Source organism: Eptesicus fuscus, chromosome 4, assembly GCF_027574615.1.
Source record: "Eptesicus fuscus isolate TK198812 chromosome 4, DD_ASM_mEF_20220401, whole genome shotgun sequence".
NCBI lineage: Eukaryota > Metazoa > Chordata > Mammalia > Chiroptera > Vespertilionidae > Eptesicus > Eptesicus fuscus.
The window spans coordinates 25,279,700-25,298,830 of NC_072476.1; the positions used below are offsets into that span (position 1 = coordinate 25,279,700).

A 19,131-nucleotide genomic window follows, 5' to 3' on the forward strand; every position below is an offset into this window, starting at 1 on the left:
TCTCCAAATAAGAAAATGAGTATTGTTTAATCAAGTAGTGGATTTTTTAAGCTTTTGAGGTAGCCCTTGGATGTTATGTCTCCAGAATCCTGAGAGCAGAGGTGCAGTCCAATGAACAGATGGGATTTTTATCTCTATTGATGTTCTTAGAAAGAAAACTATCTATTGGGATTTTGGATGGCCCCTTGATACTGCTGAATCCTGAATCATTTATCTAAACTCCCAAATTTTCATCTTACTGTATGTGTAGCTCTAGCTTCCTCAAGGAAGTTTCCACTGACACCCTCGAATTCATTCCTTCAACGTTTATTGAACATATACAGGCATTGCTACAGGTATGGACCAACCATGATAAGCAGGGCTTTAGGATGTGGGCTCTGGAATTACATCACCTGTGCTTGAATCCTTAACCTATTACTGTTGTGTGACTTTAGACAAGCTACTTAATATCCCTGTGCTTTGGTTTCCTTTAGTACATTATGGCAACTACCTCATGGTGTGGTAGCAGAGTAAATACATGGAAAGCATTTGAAACAGTCTTGTACATGGTAGTCAGTAAATGTTATTAACAAGCCTTTTATATGCCCTCTCGTTTAATCACACTCTCTAGGTGGTACTACCACTGCCCTTATTCTACAGATGAATTGGTAACTTGTCCAAGGTCATACAGCTGGCAAGGTATTGACCAGGATATCAGACTTACCTTCCTCTGATCCCAAATCCTGTTTTTAAACCAATACCAAGCCTTTCACATAAGTACTTAATAGTGGTACTTTATATATATATATAAAAAAATATATATATATATCTTTTTAATTGATTTTCAAAGAGGGAGGGGGAGATCGAAACATCAACAATGAGAATCATTGATCAGCTGCCTCTGCATGCCTCCTGCTGGGGATCAAGCCCAAAAACCGGGCATGTGCCCTGACCAGGAATCAAACCTTGAGCTCCTGGTTCATAGGTCAACACTCAACCACTGAGCCACATTGGGCGAGCAACAGTAGTACTTATTAACATCTTTCTTCATCCAAATTCTCCATTCTTCAAAGCCCAAGCCACTTTAGCATAAGCTCTAAATCCTTAATTGGGTATGGCACAGTCAAGAGTGAAAGTCAAGAGACAGCAAACTGGCTTTCAAAAGGTCTTCACACAACGGAAGGATGATGTTAACTTTACTGCCCCTAAGGGCATTCCTTCCCTGTTGGTTGTGCAGTCTCTGAATATGTCACAGGAGGAATTCAGGCCACAGAAATTTTGGGTGGTTGTCACTTGTCATAATGTGACACAGATATACATGCAGTTTAGTTAGGTATCTGCTTCATTTATTGAATAAACATTTATCTTATAATTTTAAAATCCAAGGAAATTTTTATAAATCGAAAATTGTCCCAAACCCCATCTACATGCCCCTGCCAACACCAACTGTAGCAAAAATCCATTTGCTTCTCACTGCCACCTGGCTGTGTGAACCGTGGCCTGCTGCCCGTGTGAGGCTGGTGACCCACTGGGCTCAGGAGGGAAGTCATGACTAAGTTGGGAGGCCTGTGATCAAGGCTACGGATGGGGCTGTTAGGTGTGGGGAAGAGGGGCCTAGAGGAGAAAGAAAGCTTTGCAGTCTTTTAAAGACTCAACTTTATTTTAAATATTGCTATTTAAGTTCACAATAAGACCCTCCAGTAGCTCATGTGGGAAGGAATTGGGAATCAAGGGCTGTATAAAGGCAGGCAGGGGGGTTAAAAGCAAGAGCTCCGAGTCAGAGCAACCTAGATTTGAATCCCAATTGCACCAAGAAATTTGAGACCTTAAGTAACTAACTTAGTAGTGCCTGTTTCCTCAAAAAGCCAATACCTCTAAGATTTTTGTGAGATTTAATTAAGATAATGTGTTAAAACCACTAAAGTTCCTGGCAAATAGTAAAAGAAATTTTTTAGTTATCATAAGATCAGGCTCTGCTACATCACCAGTGTTGTCATTTTTGAATAAGAACCTTCCCTTTCACAGGTTTTAGTTTTCTCACGTAAAATGATAAGCCTAGATGTCCTTGAACAGTCTCCAATCATCTGTTGTCAAGTAGCCTGAAAGAGTGAAACTCTGCCCCCTAGTGGTCTATAGTTCTTATTTCAAGATACCATACACAATCCCTCAGGCTGGTGTCAAGACTTCCCTAACATTTGCATCACACTGAAGCTGTTGCCCCTGGTCACTGGATTGCTGATAGCAGCTTCCCTAAATTCCTTAGGTCCTAGGATTTAATGCTTGATAAGCAGTTTTCCCTTCCTGCTCCTTTTAATGATTTTATTATTAGTATGGTCACAAGTTTGATGACTACAGTACATTGATAATGTAGCCAAATAAAAATATTTTAAATAAGTAAATTACATGTGTGTCGAATTTTAAAATGTCAAGTTTGAGTGATCATGCATATCCCATGCATTTGCATTTGTACCCCCACATTGCATAGCTCAATCTGCTTATCCTCACTGGGTCTTGTGTGTGCCTCAGCAAGGTCTGGGCAGGAGCTATTGTGCCTTTTTTTTTTTTGCAGACCCAGATTTTCAAGAGCAATGGTGTTGAACTCAGGCATTCCATGGAGCACGGTGGCAACACCAGGTTTTGCTTTGGTCCAAGGTAAAAATGCAATTACCGACTATTGCTTCTGCGGGCCACCCGATTCCCCATGGCTTGGGCTAGCACAAAGGGTTTTTCAATATCCCTGCATGAGGCCAGCAGGCAATCTCTGTACCCATGGCTTCCTCCCTGGGGGAAAAGTCTAGAAGTGAGGTGGGCAGTCTTCCAACATGCTGTCGGTGATATAGCTGGAATCAAGATAGGATTCATAGTAACGTTTTTCATCAAAAGTATTAATTGTCCAGCCAACGACTTGAATGCCTTTAGCTGACCACTTCTTTAAGTAGTTCCTGGAGAAAGAGGAAAAACCAAATCTGTTAGAACAATGACCAGTTGGCCCAGGAATCTATGGTGGTCACTAAGTCTGGTATTCACTGAGTACTCAGTGGTCAGAAAGCCTCTTAACTGGCCTCTGCACTGAAATCAGAGGGAATGTCCTAAAAGCCAGCAGAAATATCTTCCACATTGTTACAGATTAAAACTGTTCAGTGACTTGCTAAAAAAACCCACCCCTCCTCAACCCTATATAATAAAAGCGTAATATGCAAATTGACCAAATGGCCAAACAGTGCAACGACCATCCGGATGACCATCTGGGGCCATGCTATGACACCCACTGGCGCCAGGCCAGCCAAGGCAGGTGCGATGCTATTCGTCGGGGGCCCGGCCATCGCCCCATGATCGCCCCGCAGAGAGAGGCCCAGGCCACTGCGAGGGAAGCCCAGGTCCCAGGTGCCAGAGAGAAGCTGGTGCCGGCAGCTAGGGGAAGGCCGGACTACTCTTGCACGAATTTCGTGCATCGGGCCTTTAGTAGTAATTCATAATAGAGGCCGTTCCTAGTTTAGTCCCACCTGCCTCTTCGGCCTCATCTTAAACCATACTCCCCCTTTCTTTCCTGTGCTGCAGAATATTGACTTTCTTTTAGTTCCTTGAAACAACCAGGTTCTTTGCTGCCACAACATTTTTGCATGTGTTTCTCCCTGAGTTGATCTCCACACACTGCCCCCCTCAATTCCTATCACCCTTTAGCTGTTTTCCCCAACTCCGCTGACTAGGTAAAATTATATATGCACACTGTTCTCGCCTACAAAGCTTTTATCTTAGCTGTAATTTGTTGCATTTTTATTTGATTAGCATCTATCTCCTCTTCCACTTACCTATAAACTCCATGAGGACAGAACATGGCTTTGTTTCTTTACCACAATATCTTCAGATTCTTAATATAATACTTTGCAATACTGTACATCAAGCATGTCAAACTCGTGGCTGGCTGCAAATTTGACATGCTCGCTGTAGACATACACCAAATATTTACTGAATTAAATGTATACAAACCTGAAATAATATGAAACTTAAATTATAATCAGCTGAAATACACAGCTATAAAATTGCTAAAAAACAGATTGCCAGCACATTAAGGAACAAGTTTTTGGAAACAATGGAGCAGAGCCTGCGATGTAGAGGGGAGTGGAAGGAAAGACAGAAGAGTTGAGTTAGGCACTGACAGGACTTCTTCACTGTGGTTCTGTCTGACATGGATCCTACATTGGTTTTCAAAGGGAGACAATCACAAGGAAATGTAATTTCTCTCTCATCAGTTTGGCAAATTTATTTTTCCCATAAAATGCACTTAAAACCAAGAATATTCGATCAACTTGTTTTTGGAAATAATAAAGTATGCCTGAACACTTCCCACCTAAATAGATAGTGGCATTCCACTTAATAAAGGCGCAATGAGCTCTGTGGGTGGGAACTGGGAACTCATCCAGGCTGTCCATTGTTACTCTTCTTTTCTAAGAAGAACATTTAAGAAATGTGTCAGAAGATAAAATACTGTCCGACTTACGGAGATACAAAATCCTTCTGTATGAGGAAAGCTGAAATTCCACACAAGTACCACAAGATGTTATGCATGCTCCAGTCGAGGAAAATGTCTAAGACCACAAATGTGGACAGTTTCCATATGTTATCATAGCGTGGTTTCCCATTTCCCAGATGGCTAAGGCTCCAAGGTCTGTGAGTTAAAGCCGTTACTACATTCCGATCTGTTTGTCTCATCTGAAAAGGAATTTTGGAAAATGAAATAATTATCATTAAGTCCAATAACTCTCACTTTTTATTTAAATTTAGCCAATGTTCTCATTCTAAAAAGTGAGTTGGTACCCTGCCCCCATGTCTACTAAATAAGTACTCTATCATAAACACTTTGAGAAAATAAGGTAATGGATATAAAGCATCCTATATAATAAAAGGCTAATATACAAATCGACTGAAGAGTGGAATGACCGGTCACTATGATGCACACTGACCACCAGGGGGCAGACGCTCAACATAGGAGCTGCCCCCTGGTAGTCAGTGCGCCAGAAGCCGGTCTCACAGCTGGCAAGCACAGTGGCAGTGGCGGGAGCCTCTCCCGCAGTAGCACTAAGGATTGTCCGACTGACAGCTTGGCCCACTCCCTGCAATGCAAGAGGGTGGCAACACCAGGTTTTGGGCTGAGAGAACCCTCGTGTTCATGGATTTTGTGCACTGGGCCTCTATTTTAATATAAGTATCAATAAGAACAATTCCTTCACAATCCTAAAAAAACTGCAATGCTATCTTTAAAATGAGAAAATCATAATCTCAAAGAGAAATCATAATCTGGGAGTCAAGTTTTAATAATGTCACAAGAAAATACTTTCAACTGGATATCAACTTAAATTCGGGCCAAATATAATTAGAACTCAATGAGGATGGAACTAAGATCATTTCAAGATAGGTTGGTTAGCTTTTGATCCTTTCTAGAGAAAATGGCTGAAAAGAGTGGTGGGGGTGGTGAAGCGGGATAAGTATGTGAGAAGAGAATAAAGAGGAAAAATGTGGGGCTGGGATAGGAAGAGGGCAAAGGAGAAATGGGGAGATATGGGTGGAATTATTTAAGACTGTGTTCTCTGCTCCTCTGGAGAATACAGCACACATCTTAATTTTTTTAAATGTTTTTTTTTTCTTTCAGAGAAGACATAGATAGAAACATCCTACCTAATAAAAGAGTAATATGCAAATTAACCATCACTCTGCTACACCCACAAGCCACGCCCACCAGCCAATCAGGAGCAAATATGCAAATAAACCAAACCAAGATGGCTACAGCCACAGAGAGCAGGAGGGAGGCTTGTGTTTCCCAGGCAATGGAGAAAGCCAAGCTTTCTGCCTGCCCTTGCAGACCTAAGCCTCCACTCAAGGCTACAAAGATTCAGTTATAGAAGGTAAACAAATCCAAACAGAAATTGCGGCAGCCACGGAGCTGGAAAGAGCAGGAGACTAGGAAGCCAAGCTTTCCGCACACCCTGGCCGGCCCAGGCCTCCACTTAAGGCTACAAAGTTTCAATTATAGAAGATACATAAGTCCCAAGAGAAATGGCCACAGAACGAGCAGGAGGCTTGGCTCCGCTCCAGGCTACAAAGGGAATCCCTACCCTGATCCGGGACATCCTTCAGGGCAAACAAGCTGGCCTCCACCCATGCACCAGGCCTCTATCCTATCTAATAAAAGAGTAATATGCAGATTGACCATCACTCCAACACACAATATGGCTGCCCCCATGTGGTCAAAGATCCTGGCCCTATGTGGACACAAGATGGCCACCACAAGACAGCCAGCAGGGGAGGGCAGTTGGGAGGGACCAGACCTGCAAGGGAGGGCAGTTGTGGGCGATCAGGCAAGCAGGGAAGGGCAGTTGGGAGGCACCAGGCCTGCAAGGGAGGGCAGTTGGAGGCAATCAACCCTGCAGGGAAGGGCAGTTAGGTGTGACCAGGCCGGCAGAGGAAGGAAGTTGGGGGCAAACAGGCTGGCAGGGGAGCAGTTAGACATCAATCAGGCTGGCATGGGAGTGGTTAGAGGGTGATCAGGCTGGCAGGCAGAAGCAGTTAGAGGCAATCAGGAAGGCAGGCAGGTGAGCCGTTGGGAGCCAGCAGTCCTGGATTGTGAGAGAGATGTCCAACTGCCCGTTTAGGCCTGATCCCACCAGGATCGGGCCTAAACGGGCCGTCGGATATCCCTCGAGGGGGTCCCAGATTGGAGAGGGTGCAGGCTGGGCTGAGGGATACCACCCCCCGCCCCCGTGCATGAATTTTGTACACCAGGCCTCTAGTCAATGATAAAAGAGAATCATTGATCAGCTGCTTCCTGCACGCCCCCTACTGGGGATCAAGCCTGCAATCCAGGCATGTGCCCTGGCCGGGAATCAAACCATGACCTCCTGGTTCATAGGTTGATGCTCAACCAGAGACACCAGGCCGGCCTGCAGCATACATTTTAAAGGCCTCTGTGGCCAAGTAAGTTTGGGAAACACTGATCCAAATATTTGAAAGCCTTATGAGGCCTATTCATCTTATTGACAGTTTATATGTGGACTGGCTACACTCCTACTATAAAAATTTAAATGTATGCTCTGTTGGTCACTGTTAAATAGTGCTACCTCATTATTTTGGAAACTGGTAAATTAAGGGAAAGATTAAGCATGTATCCGCCTATTGGGCAACTAAATAGTAGATTAGTTTCTTTTTATAGAAGTAATCTAACTAATACATGAAGAAATTATGGAATTAAAATATTAACATTTTGCAACCCCTAATAAAGTGAGAGAGCTGACCATTGGCATCAATAGCAGCTAACAAGAGTCAGCCAGCCATTATATGCCCTTTGATGGAAAAATACCTAACCTATGAAATTATCTTGCCAAGAGCAATTGAACCTAATCTGATCAAGCCTTTAGCTCTCATTACCAATTTACAGGAAATATACATAGGAGAAGAAAGTGCTGAACTGTGTTATGGCATAATTAGCAAAATCCAGACTTAGGTAAACTCTATAAAACAACCTGGTTTCTTCAGTAAATATATCACAAGGGCAGGGGACGGAGTGGGAGAGGGGAAGAATTTACTAGTTTAAGATTTAAAATTATAACAGATAGTCTTTATTTGGGTCCTAATTCAAATTAGCAATTTGTAGAAAAAAAAAAAAAGCAGAAAAACATTTGTGCTATTTCTGAGACAAATGAAAATGTATACACTGACCACATATTTGACTTTATAGACTTATTGTCAATGACTTTTAGATGATGGTATTGTGGCTGTGTTTTTAAAAGAATAGCTTTTTAGAGATACTTAATGTGCCTTGGCCAGGTGGCTCAGTGGTTAGAGTATTGTCCCATATACCAAGGGGTTGCAGTTTTGATTCCCAGTCAGGGCACATATGGGAGGCAACCGATCTATAGTTCTCTCTCTCTCTCTCTCTCTCTCTCTCTCTCTCTCTCTCTCTCTCTCTCATTTCCTCTCTCTAAACATATCCTCAGGTGAGGATTAAAAAAAAAAAAGACACTTAATGCAATTTTTATGGATGAAATGATATGATGTAAGATACGCTTCAATATAACACTGGGGAAGACAAGGGGGGTACAGATGAAACAAGCCGGGGGGATATGGATGAAACAAGCCAGATCGTGGTTAGAGGGATTCACTGTACTACCATCTATTTTTATGCATACTTTAAATTCTCTGAAATTAAAAGTTATTTTTTAAAAGGTATATTTTGCTGTTACTCAGTGAGATGTAGAGCTACATAATTCTTTCTGTTCTGAGAATGTTTTCCAAAGTAATCTGAATGAACCTATAAACATAAGAAAAAGGAGCTAAAAAGGTATCAAGGGATTTTTAATATATTTTTATTGATTTCAGAGAGAAGGGAGGAGGAGAGATAGAAACATCAATGATGAAAGAGAATCATTGATCAGCTGCCTCCTGCATGCCCCCTACTGGGGATCGAGCCCACAATCTGGGCATATACCCTGACTGAGAATTGAACCATGACCTCTTGATTCATAGGTTGACACTCAACCACTGAGCCACACCAGCCTGGCAGGAATCATGGTATTTTTAAATGAGATATGAGTACATTCCCCTTCCTGAATTTCTCGTTAATTTAAAAGAGAAGTTTCTGGATTGAACCAAGATGGCGGCACAGTTAAACAACTAATCTGCTGCCTCACACAACAATTTCAAAAACACAACTAAAAGACAAAAACGTCTACCACCCAGAACCACAGGAAAGCTGGCTGAGTGGAAGATTTACAGCTAAGAAGAGAAAGGAGCACAATCGCTGAAAAGCTGAGGTACGGAGGCGCGCGAATCGGCCGGCGGCGGCGGGCGGCTGGGTGCGCGGCTTTTCTTCAACCCGCAGGGAGACAAGCTCCCGATCACTCTGAAATCCAGTTTCTGGGGACACTCGGGGGACCCAGGCACCTACGGGGAGAAGCTGGACTCTCGGCCATCAGGTCGGAAAGTGAGAGTGACTTTTTTGCGGTGGTGCGCCCAGCAATCAGTGTTTACTGCGCTGGAGCGCGGGACGCAGGGACTTGGAAACAGGAAAGGCAGAGACTGCTGACGGCAGCCATCGCCGTGGGCCACGCCCCCGCCTAGTGACGCCCTGAGACCCCGCCCAGCCCTGAGGCCCCGCCCTGAGGCCCCGCCCCGCACATTCTACAAACCCGCCCAGGCTCCGCACAGCGGCTTTTGCATATAAATGGCCTGTTCTGTGGCAGCTTAACCAACTACAGCTCCAGACTGCTCCAAAACCGCCCAAGCAAAGGAGGAGAAAACTAGCCCTTGCTGTAGCTCCTGCTGGGGGACACACAGTACACAAGGGTACACCAAGAGTGTCCACCTCAAGTAACTGGGAGGCTGACCCGTTGAACCAATAGGACACCTAGTACACAAAACTACCCTACCAACTTAGGGAAGCAGAGAATATGAGAAGGCAAGGAAACAGATCACAAACCAAAGAAATGGAGGAGAACAGGCGACTGGACATAGAGTTCAAAACCACGGTTATAAGGTTTTTCAAGAATTTCATGGAAAAGGCCGATAAATTCAATGAGACCCTTGAGGATATGAAAAAGGACCAACTAGAAATTAAACATACACTGACTGAGATAAAAAATATTATACAGAGACCCAAAAGCAGACTAGAGGATTGCAAGAATCAACTCAAAGATTTGGAATACAAAGAGGCCAAGGACACTCCTCCAGAGAAGCATGAAGAGAAGAGAATTCAGAAAGTTGAAGATAGTGTAAGAAGCCTCTGGGACAACTTCAAGCGAACCAACATCAGAATTATGGGGGTACCAGAAGAAGAGAGAGAGCAAGATGCTGAAAACCTATTTGAAGAAATAATGAACGAAAACTTCCCCCACCTGATGAAAGAAATAGACTTACGAGTCCAGGAAGCGTATAGAACCCCAAACAAAAGGAATCCAAAGAGGACCACACCAAGACACATCATAATTAAAATGCCAAGAGCAAAAGACAAAGAGAAAATCCTACAAGCAGCAAGAGAAAAACAATTCGTTACCTACAAGGGAGCTCCCATACGATTATCAGCTAATTTCTCAACAGAAACCATGCAGGCCAGACGGGAGTGGCAAGAAATATTCCAAGTGATGAATAGCAGGAACCTACAACCAAGACTACTCTACCCAGCAAAGTTATCATTCAGAATTGAAGGGCAGATAAAGAGCTTCACAGATAAGAAAAAGCTAAAGGAGTTCATCACCACCAAACCAGCATTATATGAAATGCTGAAAGGTATTCTTTAAAAAGAGGAAAAAGAAGAAAGATAAAAATTATGAACAACAAATACATATCTATCAACAAGTGAATCTAAAAGTCAAGTGAATTAAAAATCTGAGGAACAGAATAAACTGGTGAACTTAATAGAATCAGAGGCATAGAATGGGAGTAGATTGATAATTCTTAGGGGGAAAGGGGTGTCTGTGTGGGGAGCATGGGAAGAGACTGGACAAAAATCATACACCTATGGATAAGGACAGCGGGGGGGAGGGGAGGTAAGGGCAGAGGGGGGGTGGGACCTGGGTGGTGGGGAGATATGTGGGGAAAAAGGAGAAACAATTGTAATCTGAACAATAAAGATTCATTAAAATTAAAAAAAAAAAATTAAAAAATAAAAAATAAAAGAGAAGTTTCTTAACTGATTCAGTTCAATTTAACAGGCATCTGTCTTATAGTTACTTGGCCCATTGCTATTATCACCACCAACTAATATAATATTATGTACAACAAAAATCCTGAATTTTACCTTATAGATAACTTCTGGCAAGAAAGAGCAGACCATACTAGTATTGTATAGTTGAGGAAACTCCATATATATTTTCTTTAGAGCATCAATAGCCTGTAAAACAGAAATGATTAATGTATATAAAATCTATTAAAATGTAATAGTCTTAGGCAATAACTATTACATATTAAGTACAACCCTATCAAGTAAATCAGAGGTTTACTAATATGTAGGGGCACTGAAAGGAGTATTAGTAGATCCCACTATCTATTGGGATATATTTTAAACGCACATCTGCAGCATATGAAGAAATTGGAATAGAGCTGCTTTACTGTCTTGCTAATAGGTTCACCTCTTCTGTCATATTTTTTGAAAGTATGGCAAACTGCAGGCTAGTGGAGGCTAGAAATAAAATTTAAAAATATTTTCCCTATACCTTAGTTTAGCCACCAGGAAAAGTCCTTTCATACCCAAATCTCTATCACTCTCTGCTTTTCCGAGCTAAAGTATAAGCCACCAGCCTGGGAACCACAAAAGGGTAGATTTTCTCAGTCCAGAGGACTGGGAGGAAACGTCGTCCACCATGAACATGAAGGGAGGAACAAGGGAGGAACTCGGAGAGCTGGAAGTCTCCCAACGCTTCCCAACGTGAGTAAAAATTTCTTTTTGTAGCCCTGCTAATAAATGAAGAAGGAATTTAGAATTACAATACTGACATTTTGTAACCTCTAGTGAATTAATAGTTTGGCCATTGAATTTAATGCTGCTACATCATGATTTTTGAAATACTGCTAATTTTTGGAAAGTCACACATACCTATAACCAAATATAGGCAACAAAATGAATTCCAAAAGAGAAAAAAAGAATATAGAAATTATTCGTGTTATGCTTCCCTTTCACTAATGAAACAGTGTGAGCTACAGAGCCAAAGTTATTTTCCCGCGGTTTGAACTATCACATGCACTGTGTGTAACTAACTCTTCATCTACATTATTTATTTAATTCTCACAACAACCCTATGTGGTGGTTTCTTTTATTATTCCCATGTTACCCATGAGGTTGAGGTTACACTGTACTAAGTCCATAATCTTGGCTCCTGTGCTCTACTGTCACCAATTTGCTGCCAACATCTGTTCCTTTATATGACCATTTTGGTGAATTGGATCACTATGTTCTACCCAGTCTTGCCCAAACCACCTTTTGAGCACCCAACCAGAAAGCTTAAATAGCTGGATTAAAAAAAAAATTGTCTTCTCCCCCTGCCCACTTTCCTCTTATTCTAAGAGAATTAAGTATGAAGTTCAATACACCATGGGTGAAATGTAGGACCTATCAGGGTTCCCAAATATGGGCCTTATTATCAATAAAACCTGAAGTGCTCATTAAAAATACATGTTCCTTGATCCCTAGACATTTTCAGAATTTCTTCTCTAGTTGGTATGGCCCAGACATCCATAGTTTTTATAGGCATTCCTAGTAATTATGATGCAGACCAACTGGAAAACCTAGAACTATCAATTTAACAGAATAATAAATTAACAAGAGCACCATTCTTTTTTTTCTTCAAAAATAGTTTACTAGCCTAGCTGGTTTGGCTCAGTGGAGAAAGCATCAGCCTTTGGACTGAAGGTTCCCAGGTTCGGTTCCAGTCAAGGCACATGTCCGGGTTGCAGGCTCGATGCCCAGTAGGGGCATGCAGGAGGCAGCCGATCAATGATTCTCTCTCATCATTAATGTTTCTCTTTCTCCTTCTCTGAAATCAATAAAAATATATATTTTTTTAAAATTCGAGTTTGCTGCCCTAACCGGTTTGGTTCAGTGGATAGAGCGTCGGCCTGCGGACTCAAGGGTCCCAGGTTTGATTCTGGTCAAGGGCATGTACCTTGGTTGCGGGCACATACCCAATAGGGAGTGTGCAGGGGGCAGCTGATCGATGTTTCTCTCTCATCGATGTTTCTAACTCTCTATCCCTCTCTCTTCCTCTCTGTAAAAAAATCAATAAAATATATATTTTTTAAATATTTTAAAATACGAGTTTACTATACTAAAGTTGGAATATATACTGTGGCTTATAATTCATATTTTAACAACTGGTTTCAATTGTATCCTGGGATTAATTTTAAAACTTGGCATCATCAGAATTCTAAACCAGTAGATGGCCATTATTGATTCTAACTATTACAAGTTAGGGGTAAATACGCAAGTTATCCAAATGCGGAAAAAGTATTTGTACTTGAAAAGCTGACTACAAGAGAACAAATGTTATCTGAACTACATTTTCCCATTATTCTCCATTGCAATATGTTTTCATGAGTGAAAGTGTATGTTCTAAAATGTAAGCAAAATTTTATTTAGGGATGTCATACATATTTGAAAGTATTATAGTAATTTTTCTGGCACAAGTGTAACTATTCAAATCATAGAATAACAAAACTATACATAAGAGATAGAAATCCCACAGAAGGGATAAATCTGTGTAAAAAAATATCCTATTAGCTATCAGAAACTTTAAATTTCATACATAGTTGTCCATCTAAAACCTTTAGTCACCAGATGAAACTGGTTGTGTCCAACTCCTGTTCAAGAAGTGCCTCCCTACTATTTATTTCATATCTCTGGCAAATACTTTATGCAAATAGGAGATACATGACTCTTCTATGTTATGCTACTTGTAGAAAAGATTCCATCAAAGGTTAAAAAGTTTAAAAGATTCTGTAATTTCCAGTTTTCCTTACAGATGTGGATTTTTGCATTGTTCACTTCCATTAAGCAAATATAATTCATAAAAATAATTTAAGAATAAATAACAAAACATGCAGTTTTGGAAATCACTAAAAATTAGAGATGTCTTTTTTAAAAAGCAAAGTCTATGGTATACATTTTACCTTATTTGCATGGCCCTTGACATCAAAGAAGATTGTGAGGTTTTGGTTTAGGGACTCTACAACTCCTTCTCTCAGGGTAGGGATTTTTTCATTAGGGAAATCATTCCTGTCAGAGAGGGAAAAGGCATAGCACATTGCAGGAAAAACAAGAAGTACAAGTTTAGTGGAATAGACATTTAAACAATGTCTCCCAAACAAAAGGAAAGAATGTATTCCCGAACTTCCTTTCTTAACTACATTCAAGTCCAAGGGTAATTTACTATACGGACTTGAACCAAAGTACAGATATTCTTGACCAAAGAACAGAAACGACAACAAAAATCATTTAATTTTTAGGAAATTACTGGATTTCCACTGGATTAGTAATAGAATTAGAAATTCTACTCACCAAAGGGCAGAATATATGCCACCTTAGGAAACTCAGAGACTTAATTTTAAAATTGTAAATTTGGCTCAGTGGATAGAGCGTCAGCCCTGAAGGGTCCCAGGTTCGATTCCGGTCGGGGGCATGTACTTTGGTTGCGGGCACATCCCCAGTTGTGCAGGAGGCAGCTGATGGATGTTTCTGTCTCATCGATGCTTCTATCTCTATCCCTCTCTGTTCCTCTCTGTAAAAAATCAATAAAATATATTTAAAAAATAAAAAATAAAAAATAAAATTGTAATTGCCCTAACAGAACCTTTACAGGAAAAATTCCTAGGATTACATAAATCTGTTGACTGTATTGTTGTTCATTTAAGTACAACTGTATAAAACAAATAATGTTCTAATACATAATTTTCTGATAAAGGAAAGTTAAGTGCAAGATATTAATAGGCTTTTCTCACGTAATGAAGTTTCACAGCACATGATTTAACTTATGCTAATTCAACTGTATTATTTCATTTGTAAGATCTTGACTTTAAAAAAAGATAAAGATAATGGAAATAGTACAGGCAATTCTGCCAGCCATTCTATTCAATGCCTATTCCTTGGAGTGAGAAACAGGCACTGAATAAAATGACACACAGGATGTTATCACATTGGTTAATTATAGAGAAAATAAGTAGTTTTTCTACAACATGGGCCCTAAACACAAGCAAATTATCATTTGGTGTTCAAGAAAAAAAAAAAAAAAAAACTGCCCTAGATGTTTTGCTCAGTGGATAGAGCATAAGCCTAGGGACTGAAGGGGCCTGGGTTCAATTCCAGTCAAAGTCACATGCCTGGGTTGCAGACTCAATCCTCAGTGGGGGCGTGCAGGAGGCAGCCGATCAATGATTATTTCTCATCATTGATGTTTCTCTCTTTCTCTCTCTCTTCCTCTCTGCAATTAATCCTATATAATAAAAGGCTAATATGAAAATAGATCGAACAGTGGAACGACCAGTCACTATGACGTGCACTGACCACCAGGAGCTGTCTCCTGGTGGTCAGTGTGCTCCCACAGGGGGAGCACCGCTCAGCCAGAAGTCAGGCTCACGCTGGCAAGCGCAGTGGCAGTGGTGGGAGCCTCTCCCGCCTCCACAGCAGTGCTATGGATGTCCAACTGCTGGCAGTCGGACATCCCCCGAGGGCTCCCAGACTGTGAGAAGGTGCAGGCTGGGCTGATGGACCCCCCCCCCCACCCCAGTGCATAAACTTCGTGCACCCGGCCTCTAGTAAAAATATTTATTTTTTTAAAGTTAAACAAATAAAATACACTTAAAAAAGGAAAAACAAAACGCAACCTATTCCAATTGTAGAATAAAGACTTGTTATTGCTAAAGATATAAATATGGTATATTGACTCTGATATCATGCTTCCCCCCTCCCCAAGATTTTCTAATTGATTTTTAGGGAGAGGGAAACATCAATATGAGAATGAAACATGGATTGATTGGCTGCCTCCTATATACCCCCTACAGGGCATCGAGCCTGCAACCCAGGCATATGCCCTAACCAGGCATCAAACCAGCAACCTTTTGGTGCACGGGACAACACCCAACCAACCGAGCCACACCGGCAAGTGTTGATATAATGCTTTCTTAAAGGATTTTAAGAGTGATGCTGACACTAAGCATATTTTGCTTTTTAAGTGCTAACTTTGAACCTGACACATCTTATGTGCAATGTCACTGTCTTATGTGCAATGTCACTGTCACATTAAAACCAGCCTTTCGCCCTAGCTGGTTTGGCTCAGTGGATAGAGCATCCGCCTGTGGATTGAAGGGTCCTGGGTTGATTCTGGCTAAGGGTGCATTCCTGGGTTGCGGGCTCAATCCCCAGTGGGGGATGTGCAGGAGGCAGCCAATCCGTGATTCTCTCTCATAACAGATGTTTTCCATCTCTCTCCCTCTCCCTTCCTCTCTGAAATCAATAAAAATATATATTTTTTTAAAAAGCCTTTCCCTCACATACAGCAGAGCATGAAATATCTGATTACTACAGTAAAGAGTAATCTCAGCAGCCTGGATTTAGAACTTGGAAGTGTTACAATATTCTTTCTAGAATAAAACATGATTTCCTTTGGCTGACTTTTAATTTCTTTCCAATCCTAGGAAAATTAAGTCTAAATCATCTTTTTGGGAGGAATTTAACTTAATCATAGGGTGGAATACTCAGTACTCAAGTAGTACTCATCATTGTCCAGAGAACTGATGTGACATTATAACAGTAAGCACAGTTTTCAGTATTACAAGAGGAGAAGGATTTAAATAACCACATTCCAAAGTATATTATTACCCAATATACCAATTCCAAGGTGTTTATAGTTGTTAATGGTAGGAAGAGAGTGGGTTCTAAACATTTGAGAAACACTAAATTAAAGGTAAGAATTGACTGACGTGGACTATTTCCCAGGAGGAACAACTAGAGCAGGGGTCCTCAAACTTTTTAAACAGGGGGCCAGTTCACTGTCCCTCAGACCGTTGGAGGGCCGGACTATAGTTTAAAAAGAACTATGAACAAATTCCTATGCACACTGCACATATCTTATTTTGAAGTAAAAAAACAAAATGGCAAAAACACCCGCATGTGGCCCGAGGGCCGTAGTTTGAGGACGCCTGAACTAGAATACAATGTTTGATTTTACTTGATCAAAGGTCCATAGAGCCCTTTTCTTGGAGAACATCGTATAGGACTACTTTTGATATACATATATATAGGGTGTCCCCCAAAAATATATCCACACGATATGAATAATTACAAAGGCAGTGTTTATTAAAATACATTTTGTTTTTCAAAATTGAGCTATCAGCTGTTTAAGTGTGTATACATTTTGGGGGGACACCCTGTGTGTGTGTGTGTGTGTGTATATATATATATGTATATATATGTATATATATATATATATATATATATATATATAATTTATATGACAGTACAACATAATTGTCATGTTAGTGACTGAGTATTGTCTTAAGAATAATTCTGAGGCCAATTTGGCCTCAGTGGGAAAAGATTAAAAGCATCAACTTCTGTTGTTCCTGGCACCTGCTTACTACTAAGGAAACCTGTAAACAGTTCAAAATAAAACACAACCAAACAACTCTCCTGGAGCAGAAAATATGCTTGGAGATGCCAGTGTTGCTGTAATCTCCAACAAAAACTGAAGATATGGCCGAAACCGGTTTGGCTCAGTGGATAGAGCGTCGGCCTGCAGACTGAAAGGTCTCAGGTTCGATTCCGCTCGGGGGCATGTACCTTGGTTGTGGGCACATCCCCAGTATGGGGTGTGCAAGAGGCAGCTGGTCAATGTTTCTCTCTCATCGATGTTTCTAACTCTCTATCCCTCTCTCTTCCTCACTGTAATAAATCAATAAAATATATATTTTAAAAAAAACTGAAGATATGTTTAAGTGACAATCAACAACTTACCTTAATCTGTGATTTGCTGCAGGATTAAGCTTCCTAATTTGTTCAAATGTCAAATCACATATTCGACCAGTGCCATCTGTCGTCCTATCTACCGTGTTATCGTGCATTAAGATGGGAATCCCATCAGAGGTAAACTCAATGTCCAGCTCCACGCCTGTTGCTCCATTCTTAGCTGCCTTAACAAAAAATCAACAATATTAATGTCAAGTGTCATTTTATAATATAAACACTCAAGGCAACCAACAGCTACTCTTATTGATTCTTTCCAATTTATTCCTTCCTCAACTGATGGATACTTTAGTTGTTTCCACTTTTTGACTATTATGAATAACACTATGAACATTCGTACACAAATTTTTACGATTCAATTCTTTTGGGTATATACCTAGGAGTGGAATTGCTGGATCATATGGTAACTCTTATGTTTCACCTTTTGAAAAACTGCCAGACTGTTTTCCCACTAGCTCTGAAATCAATGAAATATATATTTTAAAGCAAATGACATTTGAGCTGAGACCATATAATACATAAACCATATGAAGATCCAGGGGGAGAATTTTCCAAGCAGAATAAATGACAAGTATCATACAAAGGCCACAAGGTAAGAGGTCGCCACAAAGTGACCTAATCTATAGATTCTTGGCCTAAAGAGCTTACATTTGTGGAGGTCTTAACAGTCATTCTTTATCCCATTACCCTATTTCTTCGTGGCATTTTCGCTCTCTTAAAGAGTCTCATGTATGTATTTACGTGCTTAAGGCCTGTCCCCTTGACTCCAATGCAAGTTCTGTAAAAGCCAGGTCCCTTTCTGTCTCGTCCATGACTGTATTCTCAGTGCCTGGCACCTGGCAAATATGTGAGGACTTGCTGTGCTCTGTAAACACTTGAGGTCTGGAGACTTTCCCGACGTCAAAGTGATCGAGGGCCACTTCAATGTCTTCCTGGCGGACGAATGGGGTTATGGGAAGGCAATGGTGAGAAGGCTGGGGAACCTTCGGGAAAGACTGGCAGGAAGAAGTCCCAGCTCCCAGGAGGTGCGCGAGGCGGCTGGGGTCTCACCTGCCGAATGGCTGCCAGCGTGTTCTCGGGGGCGTCGTGGCAGCCGCCGCGGTGGGCGATGGCGGAGATGCGGTCGCGGGGCCGCAGCACCTGCAGGGCCCTGCGCGCGGGCAGGGGCTCAAAGCTGAAGAGGCGCAGCAGGAGGTAGAGGATGCCGGTGAAGAGGCCGGCATGGCAGGGGCTGCGGGTCACCAGCAGGAACAGCAGCAGCAGGAAGGAGAAGGGGCCCAGGAGGCCCCCCTGTGTCTCCCACAGCCACATGCCGGCGCCCGCACCGGCACGGACGGGAATCCCGGACCCGCCGGGCTCCCGGGATAGGAGAGCGAAAAGCAAGGGCAAGAGTTCAAGGCGCTCACCGCAGCAGCACCCTTCAAGGGTTACAGCGCCGCACAATGGCGGCGGCGGCGGCAGTCACATCCGGAGAGGAGCCGGCAGCCCAGCCAATCAGGGCCGGGGACCTCCAGAGGTCGGGGGCGGAGCCACTGGGCAGCCACGGAGGCGGGCCCAGGTCCCAGGCTCGCGTCCCAAAAGCGCCTTTTGGGTGATTCTGGGGTCTGGACATCAACCTGGCTTTCAGACTCCAGAAGGAGAGGGATGCAAGAGCC

The 19,131-nt window shown here is 41.9% G+C and overlaps 1 protein-coding gene across 3 annotated transcripts; it reads right to left on the reverse strand.

Moving 5' to 3' along the window:
- Nucleotides 1-290: 290 nt before the first annotated feature.
- Nucleotides 291-18,930, reverse strand: GDE1 (glycerophosphodiester phosphodiesterase 1). Of its 3 annotated transcripts, none has more exons than XM_008141532.3 (6): nt 18,527-18,930; nt 17,468-17,643; nt 13,630-13,735; nt 10,766-10,858; nt 4,478-4,689; nt 291-2,921 (listed from the first exon to the last, which is right to left on the reverse strand). In XM_008141532.3, the coding sequence occupies exons 1-6, from the start codon at nt 18,785-18,787 to the stop codon at nt 2,774-2,776; spliced, it is 996 nt and encodes a 331-aa protein (XP_008139754.2). In that variant the 5' UTR covers nt 18,788-18,930; the 3' UTR covers nt 291-2,773. The 3 variants fall into 3 exon arrangements, with proteins under 3 accessions (XP_008139754.2, XP_054570769.1, XP_054570768.1); XM_054714794.1 differs by having other exon boundaries at nt 17,468-17,639; nt 18,883-18,903; XM_054714793.1 differs by having other exon boundaries at nt 17,468-17,639; nt 18,527-18,585.
- Between the last annotated feature and the right edge of the window lie 201 nt (nt 18,931-19,131).